This window comes from Brachyhypopomus gauderio, unplaced genomic scaffold (genome assembly GCF_052324685.1).
Source record: "Brachyhypopomus gauderio isolate BG-103 unplaced genomic scaffold, BGAUD_0.2 sc72, whole genome shotgun sequence".
NCBI lineage: Eukaryota > Metazoa > Chordata > Actinopteri > Gymnotiformes > Hypopomidae > Brachyhypopomus > Brachyhypopomus gauderio.
In genome coordinates, this window is record NW_027506893.1 from 822,902 (window position 1) to 840,329 (window position 17,428).

General features: G+C 44.5%; 1 protein-coding gene across 1 annotated transcript; it reads left to right on the forward strand.

The window, feature by feature from the left end:
* Window positions 1-2,874: 2,874 nt before the first annotated feature.
* Window positions 2,875-16,707, forward strand: ern2 (endoplasmic reticulum to nucleus signaling 2). The gene is made up of 22 exons (XM_076990034.1): window positions 2,875-2,956; window positions 4,445-4,562; window positions 4,937-4,970; window positions 5,094-5,166; window positions 5,297-5,369; window positions 6,155-6,277; window positions 7,041-7,145; window positions 7,499-7,766; window positions 7,879-7,957; window positions 8,042-8,195; window positions 8,355-8,482; window positions 9,622-9,750; window positions 10,050-10,269; window positions 11,052-11,142; window positions 11,658-11,847; window positions 13,741-13,840; window positions 13,979-14,178; window positions 14,354-14,501; window positions 14,673-14,800; window positions 15,192-15,315; window positions 15,514-15,581; window positions 15,721-16,707. Exons 1-22 carry the CDS (start codon window positions 2,894-2,896, stop codon window positions 15,889-15,891), a joined length of 2,787 nt encoding a protein of 928 aa, XP_076846149.1. The 5' UTR covers window positions 2,875-2,893; the 3' UTR covers window positions 15,892-16,707.
* Window positions 16,708-17,428: the final 721 nt, after the last annotated feature.

The window sequence follows — 17,428 nt, forward strand, 5'->3', positions numbered from 1 at the left end:
CTCACTCACTACAGAGTATCAGACTAGTTACAACTGGTTTGTAAAACCACCACAGGGGTGACACGGCAAAACACCTCCAAACTTGGATCAACTTGGTTAATTACTTGTTTCCGTTGTTTGCACTTGCAGACTGACTATTTACAGTAAAGTTTACTGTTACAGTTTGTTCTTTTCAGATCATGCTCAGTAACCACAAAAGATCTGTTAAAGTGAGAATTATCATGAGCTAATCAAATATTTAAATGCATAAGGTTATATATAGCTTATAGCTTTGACAAAAGCTATAAGAGATTGCGTTATGTAGATTTTTAATTTAAAGTATGAAAAGAAGTCTTCTTGTAAAAATATCATGAAGCCATGAATTGGGCACATAGCTGTTTAGGGGACATACACTGGGATATACACAGGGACATACACTGGGATATACACTGGGATATACACTGGGACACACACTGGGACACACACAGGGACACACACTGGGATATACACAGGGACATACACTGGGACACACACTGGGACACACACTGGGATATACACTGGGACATACATTGGGATATACACAGTGACACACACTGGGACACACACTGGGACACACACAGGGACACACACAGGGACACACACTGGGACACACACTGGGACACACACAGGGACACACACTGGGACACACACTGCTCAGAAAATAAGGGAAAGCACAATCAACACAGGATAACACAGAGTGAAACTGCATCAAGCTGATATCAGTGTGTCCTGTAGGTCCTGTAGGTTCTGCAGGTCCTGTAGGTCCTGTAGGTTCTGTAGGTCCTGTAGGTTCTGCAGGTTCTGTAGGTTCTGTAGGTTCTGCAGGTTCTGTAGGTTCTGTAGGTCCTGTAGGTTCTGTAGGTTCTGCAGGTCCTGTAGGTTCTATAGGTCCTGTTGGTTCTGTAGGTCCTGTAGGTTCTGCAGGTCCTGTAGGAATGTTGTGAACACATTCCACTTGCTTTGGTGCAAATGAAAGTGGCAACACGTGCAGTGCAGGTGCAACAGCAAGACAACCCAGATAAAGGACCTGGGTTTTGGTGGTGGCCACAATCACTCTCCCCTTAGCCTTACTGACTGACTGTTCTTTACAGTACTGTAGCGTAGTTTTACCATCGTCCCTGTCACTACTGGTATCATGACGGAGTATCTGCAGCCCATTCATGCTGCAAAGGTAGTTCAGATCCATCAGGATGGCACATTCATATCGCATGAAGCTTCAAAAGCATGGATGAGATACCAAAACACAGAAAGTTACATGAGGAGAGCTGCCCAGGGCCGTAGAAGGGCAGGAACCAGCCACCAGGAGCTTCTGAAGCTGCAAGCTTCTGACAAAACGGTCAGACACAGACTCCATGATGGTGGCGTGTGGCCTGACATCTTCTTGTGGGATTGGGGCTCACAGCCCAGAACCCTGGGTCTCGACTGGCATTGGCCAGAAGATACCAGGATTAGCAGGTCCACCACTGGCACCCTGTGCTCTTCACAGATGAGAGCAGGTTCACTCTGAGCACACGTGACAGATATGAAAGAGTCTGGAGATGCCACGATGAATGTTGTGCTATCTGCAAAGTCATCCAACATGACTAATTTGCATGTGTTTCAGAGACAATCTGGGGATCAACTCTGTCACACACACATCAACAATAAATGTAACAATTAAGCACAAAATAAAATACAGGCAATACTAAGGCCAGCAAAGTGGTGGTGGATCCTCTTAGGACCCCCGGCCTGCTACGGACCTGTTACCTGCTGGTGCTGCTGTCAATGTTTCCTAGCAACAGACATCACACCACACACACACACGTCTCGCACCTCTGAAAAAATGTCTTCTGCTACACCCGACACTCCACCACATCCCCAGAAACGAATGTGTTTCCTCTTTAGGTAAAAATGTCATCAGGATTAACAAAGAGAGTCTGCAGTATGTATTGTTACAAAAATGTTTTTTACATATTTGCACACATTTACACATCTTTTATAAAAGTTATATACCATTACATTCAGTTCTCAACTTCTTTAGTTTATTTTTTTTAAGTTCATTTCACTTTGTTTTTTTTTTTAAGTAAAAAATAAAAAAGTATTTAATTTTACTTATGACTAATTGCTTTCTTGATCACCCCTATACAAAAAAAAACACAACATAAAATGCGAGTTTGGCCGCTTGAGCCATGTTGGTCACGGCCCTTATTTTCATTTGTGGAAGGTGGCAACCCTACCAGTGATCCATAGTAGTGATCCACAATTATGTTAAACTGCCCCAGTACACTTGATCCAGTTCATCAAGATTTTTGGTTGTACTTGGTTTGCACCGAAAACAATGTTTTCGCGAAGTAAAGCGGCGCTTAAGTGTTTTCCTGGTGTTATTTAGCTTTCACCCTTGCACACGTGGGTTAATCCTCAGTGCTGAACTAAACTACGGAAAGCTCTTGTTATTTAAATCACACACGCACACAAATATGCGCGCTCACGTCAAGCGACGTTGTTATTGTTCCACGTGTTTCAAACTGACGTCTCGTGTGTTCTAAACCCCGCCTCCCCGACGCAGCTATTGGTTGGACGTGGTGTCACTCAAACACGCTCCCGGTTCCACTGTCGGGGTTTGGTCTTGAGCGGCGCTACTTGTTCCGTCCCAACGCGGAAATGTTGAATATTTGTTGTGATGCCATGTACACAGATGGCCAAGCGCGTAGTTTCTTAACACTGTACATAAACCTTACCCGAGATGGCTCTAGAAAGCATCTGACGCTTGATGATGGAGTTGTTTTCGAGAGGTTTAGGGTGCGTTCACTGTGAGTTTGTGTTTGGATCGAGCCGCACCGAGAGAGTCCGGTAACTTCAGCCCGCACACCCACACCACCACCCACGGTGAAGAACCATGGACCGGACACGGGGCTTCTGTCTGTGGCTGCTGGTCTGTGTGTGCAGAATGGATCTACAGGTAGGTCTCCAACACTGTGTTTGTTTATGCGCTGCTGGAGGAAGTCTCGATAAGGATTATTCCCTGTTAGTGGGTCTATTTTTGGTCTCGGGGGAGGCGGCGGGGGGGGGGGGGGGGTTGCAGTGTGTGTGTGTGTGTGTCGTTAAACTGAAACGACCTATTTATGTTAGAAAATAGAAAATACCCCCCAAATTGCAAATCTTTCCATGTCGATCATGACACGGGTTCACGCAACTTCCCTTTGCGACTAAACCCAAAAGCGATTTGCGCCTCGCGCAGGAAACTCGCGCAACCTTCTCAACACCGCTGACCTCGAACGCGCGCGCGGCGCGGGTGCGGGGCTGGAGCGCTCGTGCGGTCGGCACGCATTGTCTGGGCGCGCGAGCGTGCGTGCGTCCGTGTTGTGAAGCATGTGTGTTATGAATGAGAGTGCGTGGCCAGTGGTTTGGTGGACTTTCTAGTGCACTGTAGGAAAACAGCACCATTGTGTCATTATGACCAGTCGACAGGGCAACGTGTGGTGTCCACGCAGAGAAGGTTTTGTTTAGGTGTGCAGGTGCGGGGACTCTGAATGATTTGTGTTAGATGTGTTCTTTACTTCCTGTTCTGGAGAGAAGCGCTGTGCTAAGTAATGTATGAGTTACTAATAAAACGAGTCCTACTACATTAATATGTTAACGTTGTAGTGCTTACAAGACAGGGATGAAGGGTATAGCAGAGAGGTCGAGATATGTGTGTGTGTGTGTGTGTGTGTGTGTGTGTGTGTGTGTGTGTGTGTGTGAGCGCTACCTTTATATGTATAAAAGGAGTGTCTTCTATTACACAGAGCAAAGGGGGCTTCTTGATCCTGAAACTTTGGTGCACACACACTGAAAAGCTTAGTTCTGTGCAGCAGTAACTGTCTGCACACAGCAAATACAGGTGTGGCTAATGAGGTACCACACAGGTACTTCAACTCACATGAGCTGGACTAAAGTAAATGGCAGCACCCTACACACACACACACACACACACACAAACACACACACACACTTTCCCAGGTTTCTAAGCCTGTGTGTGTAGGTGTTTAACGTCTGCTGAGCAGGATATCCTGGTTAATATGAATGGGTTGCAGTCCACACACACACACACACACACACACACACACATACACATGTACACACAACCATGCATGCCTTGGGAACACAGTGGATTTCAGACAACATATCAGATATCAATTATTACTACCTACTTGTCCATGTGATCCCATTTTTTTGGTTCAGAAAACTTTCTTAACTTTAACTCTCTTTAAAACTTCACAAATGTCCCTTAAAATAACTGTCACCTTGGTTGGCATGGTTGTTTTTCTGTGAAACATCCAAGATTTGTTTGTGTCCTTTTTTGTTTTTTTACCCTTCAATTTGTAGCTGTTTTAATCTCCTCTTTTTCTACCTCTCTATCTTTCTACCTCTCTCTCTCTATCTCTCTATCTTTCTGCCTCTCTCTCAGTGTGAAGGGGGCAGCTCTGTCACTCTTCCTGAATCTCTGCTCTTCGTGTCTACCTTGGATGGGAGTCTACATGCAGTTAGCAAACAAACTGGAGATATCAAATGGACTCTCAAGGAAGGTATGGAGATATGTTAGAACGCCATGGTCCTTAAGGAAGGTATGGAGATATGTTAGAACGCCATGGTCCTTAAGGAAGGTATGGAGATATGTTAGAACGCCATGGTCCTTAAGGAAGGTATGGAGATATGTTAGAATGCCATGGTCCTTTAAACCAAGTTCCTTGTCATATTCAATGGTTTCTATTGTTTTAAAGAGAAATAACTCACTTGTTGTTTCTCTTGTTGATTTTCAAGTAGAATGCAAATGCTAACTAGCATTAATTACTATGTATGTTCAGTGTTATATGTATTTAATGATCATTTAGAGTCAGTTGATCTAAATCTGTTTAAGTGTATTATCTCAAATGACTGTATCATTTAACCTCTTTCCCAGATCCCGTCATCCAGGTTCCAGTGTTTCTTCCAGAGTAAGTGTGTGTGTGTGTCTGTATGTGTCTGTGTATGTGTGTATGTCTATGAGTGCATGTGTGTTTTTACCTTTATCTGTTATGTGTCTGTATGTCTATCTGTGTGACCTTTTCTTTCTGTAGGCCAGGTTTCCTCCCTGACCCCAGTGATGGCAGCCTGTATGTGTTAGGGGGGAAACACAAAGAGGGTCTTATGGTGAGTGTTTTTCTTGCCCATGTCTACCTCTCTATCTGTCTCTCTCTCTCTCTTGCCCCATCTGTCTCTCTGTGGGGGAGTGTATGTGTGTAAAACTATGTCTATTTTGAGATGTCTCTTCTCTCTGCAGAAATTACCCTTCACTATTCCAGACCTGGTCCACTCATCCCCCTGTAGGAGCTCAGATGGAATGCTCTACACAGGCAAGAGTTACGCTGTTAATGATAAATGCCAACAGTTACCTTTTGTTTGTTTTTTTTTTTACTTTTGTTTTATTTACTTTTGGGAAACATAAGGAAATGGGAACCAGTTTTACCAGTTTCAGCAGTAAATACTTCTCCCAGCATAGCTGGTCGATGGGGACAAAGTTCGTATTTTGGCTTCTTAAGGTTCAATAATTATATTAAATTCTACCCATGCTTCCCTTAGGTAAACATCTTGAGAATCAGTCCAGAGGGTTTGTCATTAAGCAAACATTTGTGAAATTGTGAAATTTACTTCGGTTTTGTTGAAGGGTGTTTGCATATACTTTACTGTTAGTTCCTGTATCCCAACGACTTATGCTAACAGCTGAAGTTTCTGAACCTGAGACTGCCTGAATGTGACCCCCAGTGACATCTGTCATGGTTAGCCCTGCTAATCAAGTCCTGGTGTCAGAGGCCAGGGTTCTTGTTGTGATACGAGTTGAGGTTTTTGTTCTTGTCATTTTGCTGTGTAGTCATATCATTGTCCAATAATGAATCCTCCCATTTTTACTCTTTTATTGTCAGAGATGTTTTATTTAGTTTTGATGTTAGATGTTTGTCATACGTAGATGTTTTATCTCCAAAGCAGCTTCTCTACATGATAATTATTAGTAGAATGACTCTATAGAGTACACAGATCAAGCCACAAATGTCTGCTAGTTGAACAAAAGTCCTTTGAACTGTGGGAAATTTTACTTTTTATATATGAAGAATGATTTATAATTTGTATCAATGACCTGCAGGTAAAAAACAAGACACGTGGTTTGTGGTGGATCCTCAGACGGGGGAGAAACAGACCAGTTTGACCACCGCTACATCAGACTCCATCTGTCCTTCTGCTCCCTTACTGTACATCGGACGTACAGGTCAGTATGATACACACACACACACACATGTACACACACACACACACACACACACACACACACACACACACACACACACACACACACTCATACACACACACTCACACTCACCCACACTTACAAACACACACACACGCACTTACTCACAAAAACACACACACACACACTCACAAAAACACACACACTCACAAAAACACACACTTACTCACAAACACACACACACACACACACTCACAAAAACACACACACTCACAAAAACACACACACTCACAAAAACACACACACAAAAACACACACACACACACAAAAACACACACACTCACAAAAACACACACACTTACTCACAAACACACACACACTCACAAAAACACACACTCATAAAAACACACACACTCACTCACAAAAACACACACACACACACACACACACACACACAAACACACACACTTACTCACAAAAACACACACACTTACTCACAAACACACACACACACTCATAAAAACACACACACTCACTCACAAAAACACACACACACACACACACACACACACACACACACACACAAACTTACTCCCAAAAACACACACACTCACTCACAAAAACACACACACTTACAAACACACTCACTCATAAACACACTTGCACACACTCACTCATAAACACACACACTCACAAAAACACACACACTCATAAAAACACACGCTCACTCACAAAAACACACACACACTACCATGTATGACACGGCTGCTGTGTTGGTCTGTAGAGTACATGATCACCATGTATGACACGAAGACGCAGGAGCTGAGATGGAACGCCACGTATAATGACTATTCTGCTCCACTGTATGACGATCAGAAATACGAGTATAGTAAGTCTCACACACACACACACACACACACACACATACCCTCACACACTCGTGTGAACATACGTGAACATGTGAACATAAAATGGCCATTTGGTGTAAGGTTTAATGACCTTTGACCTTTATTCCAAGTTGTTTTACTCTAATATTTGAGTTACTCTCTCTATCATGTGGAGACGTTAGTTGGAAATCAGCCATCATTGTTATCGCATATCATACGTCAAACATGCGTGAAAACATTGCAGGCAGCCCGATTCTACATGTTGTGTGTGTGTGTGTGTGTATGTGTGTGTGTGTGTGTGTGTGTGTGTGTGTGTGTGTGTGTGTGTGTGTGTGTGTGTGTGTGTACACGGCAGAGATGTCCCACTTTGCCTCCAGTAGCGACGGACTGGTGGTGACAGTGGACCGGGACTCGGGCGACGTGTTGTGGATGCAGAGGTTCGACTCGCCCGTGGCCGGATTCTACCTGTGGATGCAGGACAGTCTGCGCAGGGCGGGACACCAGACCATCGCCACGGAAACCCTGCGCTACCTCATCTTCATGGCGCAGAGCACGCAGTCACACACCATGCGCTGGAGCTACCAGTTCACACGGGAGCAGCACAGCACCAAGACGCAGCTGGTGTAAGACGCTCGGGCGGAGGCGAAGGGTGGAGGTGTCCTTCCATAAACTATACGAGTGATGTGAGTTTTTGCGTGTGTGTGTGTGTGTGTGTGTGTGTGTGTCTCCTTGCAGGCCTAGTCTGTATGTTGGGAAGATGGACTCTCACTTGTATGCCTCCACCACCCTCGTGCATGAAGGAGTGGCCGTAGTGGTAAGTCCCGCCCTCCGATAGGTCCTTACTGGCCGGTGATTACCCGGGTCGACCGTGATTGATTTGATTTTGCCCAATCGGCAGCCCCACGGCCTCACCCTCCCTCGCATTGAAGGGCCAGTCACGGAGGGCGTCACCGTGGGCAGTGGGAGTGGCGAGTGTGACATCACACCCAGCACTGACGTCAAGTACCCGCCAGGAAGCACCAACCCACTGCACAACCAGTGGCTGCTGATAGGTGGGGCTGGGGCAGCCACAGACCACGCCCACACGGTTACATCCACGCACACATATACTGGCTAACCTCTGAATCACATTAACGCTAATACATGAAAACATATAGACATATTGTTGTGTGTGTGTGTGTGTGTGTGTGTGTGTGTGTGTGTGCGCGTAGGTCATCACGAGGTCCCACCTCTAGCTCATACCACCATGTTGAGAGACTTCCCAGATGGCCTGCAACGTTCTGGTGAGGTCATCCCCCCTCGAGGATCGAGCTCTTCATACCGATCAGGCCCCAACACCGTGAGTGTCACACACACACACACACACACACACACACACTCTGTTGCCATGTACACTACACCGTGCACATTTGAATTCTCGACTTTGGACTGAAAAAAGGAGAGATGAGAGGACTGTTGATGTTTTATAGACATCCAGAGAACTTTACAATGGGGACTCACCTGAAGCCTCATCTGTGCACAGTACATGTTTGTAGAGATGGAGGTGTTTTCAATGCTGCAAAAGTGTAAACAAGTCTCTGTGTCATCTCTGTGTGTCATCTCTGTGTGTCATCTCTCTGCGTCATCTCTCTGCGTCATCTCTCTGCGTCATCTCCCTGCGTCATCTCCCTGCGTCATCTCTCTGCGTCATCTCCCTGTGTCATCTCCCTGTGTCATCTCCCTGTGTCATCTCCCTGTGTCATCTCTCTGTGTCATCTCTCTGTGTCATCTCTCTGTGTCATCTCTCTGTGTCATCTCCCTGTGTCATCTCCCTGTGTCATCTCCCTGTGTCATCTCCCTGTGTCATCTCCCTGTGTCATCTCCCTGTGTCATCTCCCTGTGTCATCTCCCTGTGTCATCTCTCTGCGTCATCTCTCTGTGTATCATCTCTCTGTGTCATCTCTCTGTGTATCATCTCTCTGTGTCATCTCTCTGTGTCATCTCTCTCTGTATCATCTCTCTGTGTCATCTCTCTGTGTCATCTCCCTGTGTCATCTCCCTGTGTCATCTCCCTGTGTCATCTCCCTGTGTCATCTCTCTGTGTCATCTCTCTGTGTCATCTCTCTGTGTCATCTCTCTGTATCATCTCTCTGTATCATCTCCCTGTGTCATCTCCCTGTGTCATCTCCCTGTGTCATCTCCCTGTGTCATCTCTCTGCGTCATCTCTCTGTGTATCATCTCTCTGTGTCATCTCTCTGTGTCATCTCTCTGTGTCATCTCTCTCTGTATCATCTCTCTGTGTCATCTCCCTGTGTCATCTCCCTGTGTCATCTCCCTGTGTCATCTCCCTGTGTCATCTAACTGTATCATCTCTCTGTATCATCTCTCTGTGTCATCTCTCTGTGTCATCTCTCTGTATCATCTCTCTGTATCATCTCTCTGTGTCATCTCTCTGCGTCATCTCTCTGCGTCATCTCTCTGCGTCATCTCCTGCACAGTTGCCACCGGTCACACATCCAAGCTCTTCTCCTGTGCTGCCTGGATCCTTGACCTCTGACCCTGCGACCTTGGTGGTGGTGACCCTGTTGCTGGGGGCATGGCTGGCCTTCTTCCTCTCCTACAAGCGGGTAAGTATATTATATAGTACAGCTTAGTATATAATACATATAGTATAGTATGCAGTATGTATATATATTATATAGTGTATTATATAGTATAGTATAGTGTATAGAATATTATAGAGTATGATTATAGTATAATATACTATAATATACATTTTATGTGGTTATTATTTATGTGCAAAGGCGTAGATGCAGCTACACATATTTAAACAAATATACACAAATATACATAAAGTATTTATAAGTCAATGTGAGTGTAAATGATGTTTTTGTTTGTTTTTTTGTTTGTTTTTCTCATTCATTAGCAAGTCAAAAAGACCCAGAGATCTGAGGAGCAAGTGGATCCTAGATCCCTGACCGACCAGACCAATCCGATTATTTCCCCAGAAACCGACACAGTCCCCTCATCAAATTATAGTAGCAGCAACCACTCAGAACCAAGTAGCCTGGTCTCGTCCAATCAAACTCCACATCTGTCAGGCTCTCAAGACCACACCCCCACCATGGCATCCTGCCATTCAGACAGTGAGAATCTTTCCCAATATGCCAACGTTCTATGTTGTTACATTATTCATTATGTTAATATAGATTAAGATACATTATTTCATTTTAAAATACTTAAATAAGGTAAATTCTTTAAAAAAACCTTGAAAAATTGGTAAAGAAATGTACATTAATTACAAAAAATAATTTTTATAGGAGACAAATTCAGCTATTTTGATTTCAACCTCATTTCGACATATTTCCTTTAACTCTCAGTAAAATGAATCTTATGGATGGACCGTGATTCTGGTAGTGTTCAAAGAGCAGACGATGAAACAAAATGCGTATTAGGAAGGAAGCAACATTCAGCTTGGTTTGGTTTTATTTACATTGTGCTTTTAGCAGCATTCTCTCAAAGCAGCTTTACAGAAACCAGACCCATAGACTCCCCAGACCGCTAATCCGCTAACGAACAACCTGAACATTAACCCCCTGAACCCCACACCCCTGAACTGAGCTGCACATGATACAGCAGGAATACACAATACTTTTACCTTTTTATTAATTCAGAATTAATGAGGAATAACCTACAACCTACATCCTACATCCTTTCAGATTTAGATATGTGATTTAAATATATTTGAGACCTGATGTCCTTGACTGTCTAGTTGTAAGAGTCAGACTCATGGTCTGATCACATGGTGAGGTGATCTGTTATTTGAACTGTAGTGGGTTAATGTAATGTGTTGGTTTAGTGTTAACACCTTTTTTGTTTCTACCAGTGTCATAATTGTGTGTGTGCGCACGTGCGTGTTTTGTTTCAGATGAAGAGACCGAGGTGGTGAGTGTTGGGAAGATTTCCTTCAGCCCTAGCGAGGTGCTCGGACACGGGACGGCGGGAACGTTTGTGTTCCGGTGAGTCTGTGATGTCATCATGGTGGATTAGTGCTTGCAGTTGCTTGGCGTGTGTGTCCTAATACTTTTCAATAGTGTAGTATATTCCTGCCACATACACCTTTGCTCTGCACAATAAGTAGATTGGTTGGTAATTGTGCTGTTCGTCAGTGATTGGTTGGTCATTGTGCAAACACTGGTCACTTTATTAGGTACGCGCTGTTCATCACAGGTGACTTACTGACCACAGAATCACTGCAGACCAGATATAGTTTGTGTGGTAGAACACGCCGGCTTTCAACCCAGCATTGGCACTGACATGGCCAGTGGCACTGTTGGGTCAAGGGTGGTCCACCAAAGCTGACCAATGGTGACGAGTGGGGCGGGTCCAGGCAAATTCTGCCTGGCAACAGATTAACTGTGTTGTGCACCAATGAGTAACTTCTAATAATAGAGAGGTATTTTTAATAAAGTGGCTGACGAATGTGATTGACTCATATTATGTGGTCTGTGTGTGTGTGTCTGTGTGTGTTAAGGGGTCATTTTGATGGGCGGCGTGTGGCAGTGAAGCGGATCTTGCCGGAGTGTGTGGACTTTGCGGAGAGGGAGGTGCGGCTGCTGCGTGAGTCGGACGAGCACCCCAACGTCATCCGCTACTTCTGCACCGAACGGGACCGCCAGTTCACCTACATCGCCATCGAGCTGTGTGCTGCCACGCTCCAGCAGGTGTGTGTGTGGGGGGGTGTGTGTGAATGGATCTGTGTGTCTGTGGGTGGATGTGGATGTGTCTGGGTGGGGGGGATAGAGATGGTGTGGTTTAGCGCATGCACATTTGCTTTCTGGTGTAGTCATGCTGTTTAAATATATTTTTTCAGCCCACCATGTGTTATGTTCCAGTATAAAGTAACAGGTTAGCAACTGAAACTCTTAGAGAGGGTTGACATGGCAAGTTTTTAAAAAGTCTAGCAATGCTTCTCTTAAAAGTCCTGTGCTACCCCTGAATATGTTATCAAAACATGATGTTAATACATTCAAAAGACTGAATGCCATATTTCATGCCATGCATCCTGAAATTAGCATTTTCCATGCATGACATTACGTGCCGATTCAACAAAAACTTCACTCACACTCAACATGACTTGCAATTTACCAATTCACCTGTGAGAAGGTGACATGCATGTAAAGCGGCTACACACACGTTAACTACGTACAGGAAACACAAGAATGCAGTGTGAACAAAAACAAATTTCTCCAATAAAATCTACAAGAGAATCACTTTTGCAAAGTAAAAGTCAGTATAGGCCCTGCAGAATCAATGTGCAAGTGATGTGCCTTGAAATAGGGAACAGGTGTCAGTAGTGTGGTGATTGGGACCTGGGGAGTGGTTTGGTGATTGAGGGCGTGTGCCTGGCTGAAGTGGGCGTGTGTGTCTGTGATTCAGTGCGTGTGTGCGCCCTCTGGTGGCTTCCAGGCCGACCCACCGTGACACATGCATACATATACAGAACAGAGCAGCAAAGCCATATAATGAGATTATATTATACGCTTCTAGAGATCTGGTGTGTGATGACTCTAGCATTTTACTACTTAATGAAAAATAAAGCAGAGTGTGACGGGTGAGGAGTGCAAATAAATAAGTAAGCGATCAAGCCAGTCCCAGAGAAAAGGGGGGATTTAATGAAGAAAGTGCACAACACAAAACCCGTGACTTAATCCAAATGAAGGGAACAATAACCAGCAGTCAACTGGTACAAAGACATATAGACAGACAAACGACCCTCAAGTGTCGGGTCTCCTAATAGGCCCCGCCCACCAGAGGGACGAACACAACGCAACAACAGGACAGAGGCAGCCAGAAGGGGCCCCCGTATTGTGACACAGAGAAAAGAGGGCTTTGTACCCCTCCACTTACTGTAGTGAATGGGGTATTTTGCTAAAAGTTCAACTACATTTAGGGCATCAGAGAAATCCGAACTTAAGTTTTCTGCATAAAATAAAATGTTATCAACATTAAAAGAAGGAATGTTAAGTTTGAGATTAATCTAGTTTCAAAAAGAAATGCTCCTGGGATTCTTCTTCTGACGTACAAAAGGCACATCCACATCAAATTAAAATTTCTTTCAAGAAACATGGCTACAGGATATGTCTTATTTATTATTATAAATGAAACGAGTCTCTTTCACTTTAGGAGATATAGGCCATTTGACAAATTTGGAATGAGCAAAAACCATTATCATTTGTATTAGGATGTCAGCTCAGAATCATCCTAATGTTAATTGTGAATCATTTCAATGAATTTGCAGATTGTGGGATCTCATTTGTTGATGTATTCTCAACATTATTGTATATTAATCTATTGATCAGCATGAAACCTAGAGCCTAATGTCAGTATACCGTAACTCACACAGCCAAAGTTAAGTGTGGTCTTAAAAAGAAGACTGCAGGTTGACTCGTGTGCAGATATCAAGGCCTTGCATTCTAAATGCAGCTGTTTAGGGTTTATAGAGTTTCTCCATGAGGCCAACAGGGGGCGTGGTTGTCTGGTTAAATCTGTTTTGTGCACAAACATGTGTATATATATATATTGTCTTGAGTGTATATATCTACATGTATGTGCAGTACATTGAGGATCCTGACTGTCCCTTTTCCACGCTGGACTCAGTAACTCTACTGGAACAGACCATGTGTGGTCTCAACCATCTACACTCCCTGAACATTGGTGAGACTCTGTCACCATCTTACAACAGTCATGAGTGGCTGTGCATGCAGTCTGACCTTGCTGTTCTACGTTTTGTACACGTATGTGAACTCTATCCCAGACCACGCTGAGTTTATTCCCCCCTTCCCTCCCCCACAGTTCACAGAGATCTCAAACCACGCAACATTCTGCTGTCCGTCCCGGGAGCGCTGGGTCGTGTTCGGGCCGTGATCTCGGATTTCGGCCTGTGCAAGAAGCTTCCGGATGGCCGCCACAGTTTCAGCCTGCGTTCGGGGGTCCCGGGCACTGAGGGCTGGATCGCCCCCGAGATCCTGGTCAACACTCCCAAGAGCAACCCTGTACTGTCCCCCAAACACACTGACAGCTGTTCAACCCCAACACCGTAGTGTCATACACGCCACTGTAGCGTTACACCCACGGGTCAATGTCATGCTTATAATGACAGCAAATGAATGGACATGAAGTGACTCTCTCTCTCTCTCTCTCTCTCTCTTTCTGTTTGTTGTTTTGCAGACGAGTGCGGTGGATGTGTTCTCTGCTGGCTGTGTGTTTTATTACGTGGTGTCCCGAGGGCATCACCCGTTCGGGGACACACTCAGGCGTCAGGCAAACATCCTCACTGGAGTCTGCAGCCTGGAGCACTTCATGGAGGATGTACATGGTGTGTGTGTGTGTGTGTGTGTGAGAGAGAGAGAGAGAGAGAGAGAGAGAGAGAGAGAGGGATGTCTTTGTGGTTTGAGTATACTTCTGACACGCTCTAATGTGAGTATTTGGGAAGTACTGAAGACACTCATGGTACTGAAAGGCTTCTGATGTCTTGGGGGATTTTCAGAGGATGTGATTGGCAGAGATCTGATCGAGAGAATGATCAGTGCCGAGCCGGAGTCCCGCCCCTCCACCTCCTCCATCTTAAAACATCCATTTTTCTGGAGCCCAGAGAAACAGCTGCAGTTCTTTCAGGTTTGTGTGGACTGATCAGTGAACAGTGATCGCACAACAGTGATCTGGTTAGACAGTAGCAGCCTGCCATGTTTTATTTATTAAAGGAGATTCTTCACATTATGAAGCAGCCAATATGCTACATTTTCACAAGCAATAGAGCTGAACTGATTGATTACTTAGCAAACACACATATCGTGTTATCTGAGACACGTACCCAGCACATATGCTGTTTACACAAGCCAAGTCTCATCTGGAGAATACTGCTCTTCTGACAGCAAACATTCAAAGTATTCACCAAATAAAAATTTAAGTGTTTCACACATGCATGTGCTTCCTAAACGTTAAACAGAAAGCAAATGTGCGAGCTTTCAAGTTTAATTTTCGTTTTCTCCCCTCGTGTGTGTGGAAGGATGTCAGTGATCGTATCGAGAAGGAGCCGTCAGAAAGCGCTATCGTCGTGCGTCTGGAGATGTCTGGTAGATCGGTGGTCAGAACCAACTGGAGGATGCACATCTCAGCGCCCCTACAGGCTGGTTAGTAGTACTGCATGCAGTACCACTACAGTCCCAATATAGTTCACGCTAACAGAATGATTTAAAATAGTTGGTTATACCATGTTCAGTAGTATACTCCCCAGTATTTGAAACTACTAGCCACCACTTTTTATATGTACACAGTCCAGTTGAGACACTTTGTGGTGATTTATGAATGAAAATCTTTTTCTCTAATAGATCTGAGGAAATTCCGTACATATAAAGGGAACTCTGTCAGAGATCTGCTCAGGGCTATGAGAAATAAAGTAAGTGGCTGTGTGTGGTAATAATAAAGTTATTTTCAATTATCATTTGCCTTTAAATTGATGTTTGAGTTTTCATTGATGTTTTAGTGTCAGAAACACTCACGTGAGCTTAAGTAATATAACCGTGTTTGTGTGTCAGAAACATCATTATCATGAGCTGCCCCCAGAGGTTCAGACAGCACTCGGTGAAGTCCCAGAAGGCTTTGTGGCATACTTCACCTCCCGTTTCCCACGGTTACTGCTGCATACGCACTCCGCACTGAGCATCTGTGCCTCAGAGAGACCTTTCCACCCCTACTACCACCATTAAAGACAGACACACACACTCCGCCACGTCTGATCTACAGATGCGTGGATGAACTCACTCACAGTACAGGCGCGGAACACAGGGAACGTCTCGCTGATGGAGCAGGACAATTACCATTGTCTCCATCCAGGATTATGGGATCCAACATTGTACGTACACTTTGAGTGTCCCTTCCTCTCAAGTGCCGTTTATGTGTAAGCACCGGTTCACCTGAATCGTCACCGCCTCCTGTGAAACTACTGAGATGTCCCTCACGCTCGTGTTGATCCTCAAAGTCTCTTTGGTGGCTCTTGTGTTTGTTTTTTAATGCGCAAGGATGAAGGTCCCATTCTGTCTGGAACGTTCCCAAGCACAGATCACGGGCTGGTTATCTGGAAGCAGCCCGAACTGGATGAAGGCCTGGATGAGTCGCGGGCTCTGAAGTGAGCCTGAAGTATTTTGCAGTCATTCTTCGTTGTTCAGGTGGAACATTTGGAGGACGTCTTTGCTACCACTGCTCTGGAATTCATGGGCCTCACCACAGACCCTTTAGTCAGCCTGTGGACTCCTCAATGTTATGAAGTTTCAAAACAGTTTCCAACCTTAAATCCTCAATCAGAAATTGCCACACTAGCTCAGCATATTGCTAGTGTTAAGGGGCATAGTATTGTTGTTTGAATGGCTGTTGCTGAAGTACCAAAAGTCGTACCAATGGTAGCGAGTAATGAGTAGAGCTGCCCACACATTTTCTGCTGTCATCAGTTTGTAACCACTTCATGGGAATGTATTCTGAGTTTCAGATACTACACTGTGACTGTGACCAGGCAAAGATTTCAGTCAGTTTTTATAATCAAAATAGTCATAGTCATACTTAGACAAATATTTCATTTGGAACTAGTGTCTTAAATTTTATACTGGGAGATGTTTGATACAGATCCAAAGGTGTTTTAGGGGGTTTTCTTTGATTTAGAGGCTGGGTGTCCTGGGGGCCTCATCTATCCAACCAGGTCCCACTCCTGTTCAGCCTCATTTAAGGCTGAGGTACTGGTGTTTGCACTAAATTTCAAAGCAGGATTGGAGCTGTGGGCTATGTGCCCCACTTCAAATGCAAAACTACTGAGCACACAACCGGTGCCCTCAAGCAGCCCTGTACGTATCAGACATGTCTGTTTTACGATTAGGGGTCTGCGTTTGGTTTGAGAAGCTTCTGCTAGTATGATTTTAGCAGATGTCAATATAGAACTAAATATACACTAGAGGACAAAAGTATGTAAGAGCCAGTTTTCTAGACAAAAATCAATGTAATTGGAATGAATGTGATGATAGTCAGATACTGTATTTTAAGACTAAGAACAACGCTGTGGCCAACCATCGACAGTTCCGTCATCAGTCGAGCTCCTACAGGTTAAACTGTAACATACAGTGATAAATGAACAAGGATGAAGAACGTCCAAGCTTGGAAATACTACACCAGCAACTTACATGCTGAAACTTCATCAAAGGATGTTACAAATGTGCCATTAAATGTCATCACTAAAGCAGGGTGTTTTGATTGTGTATT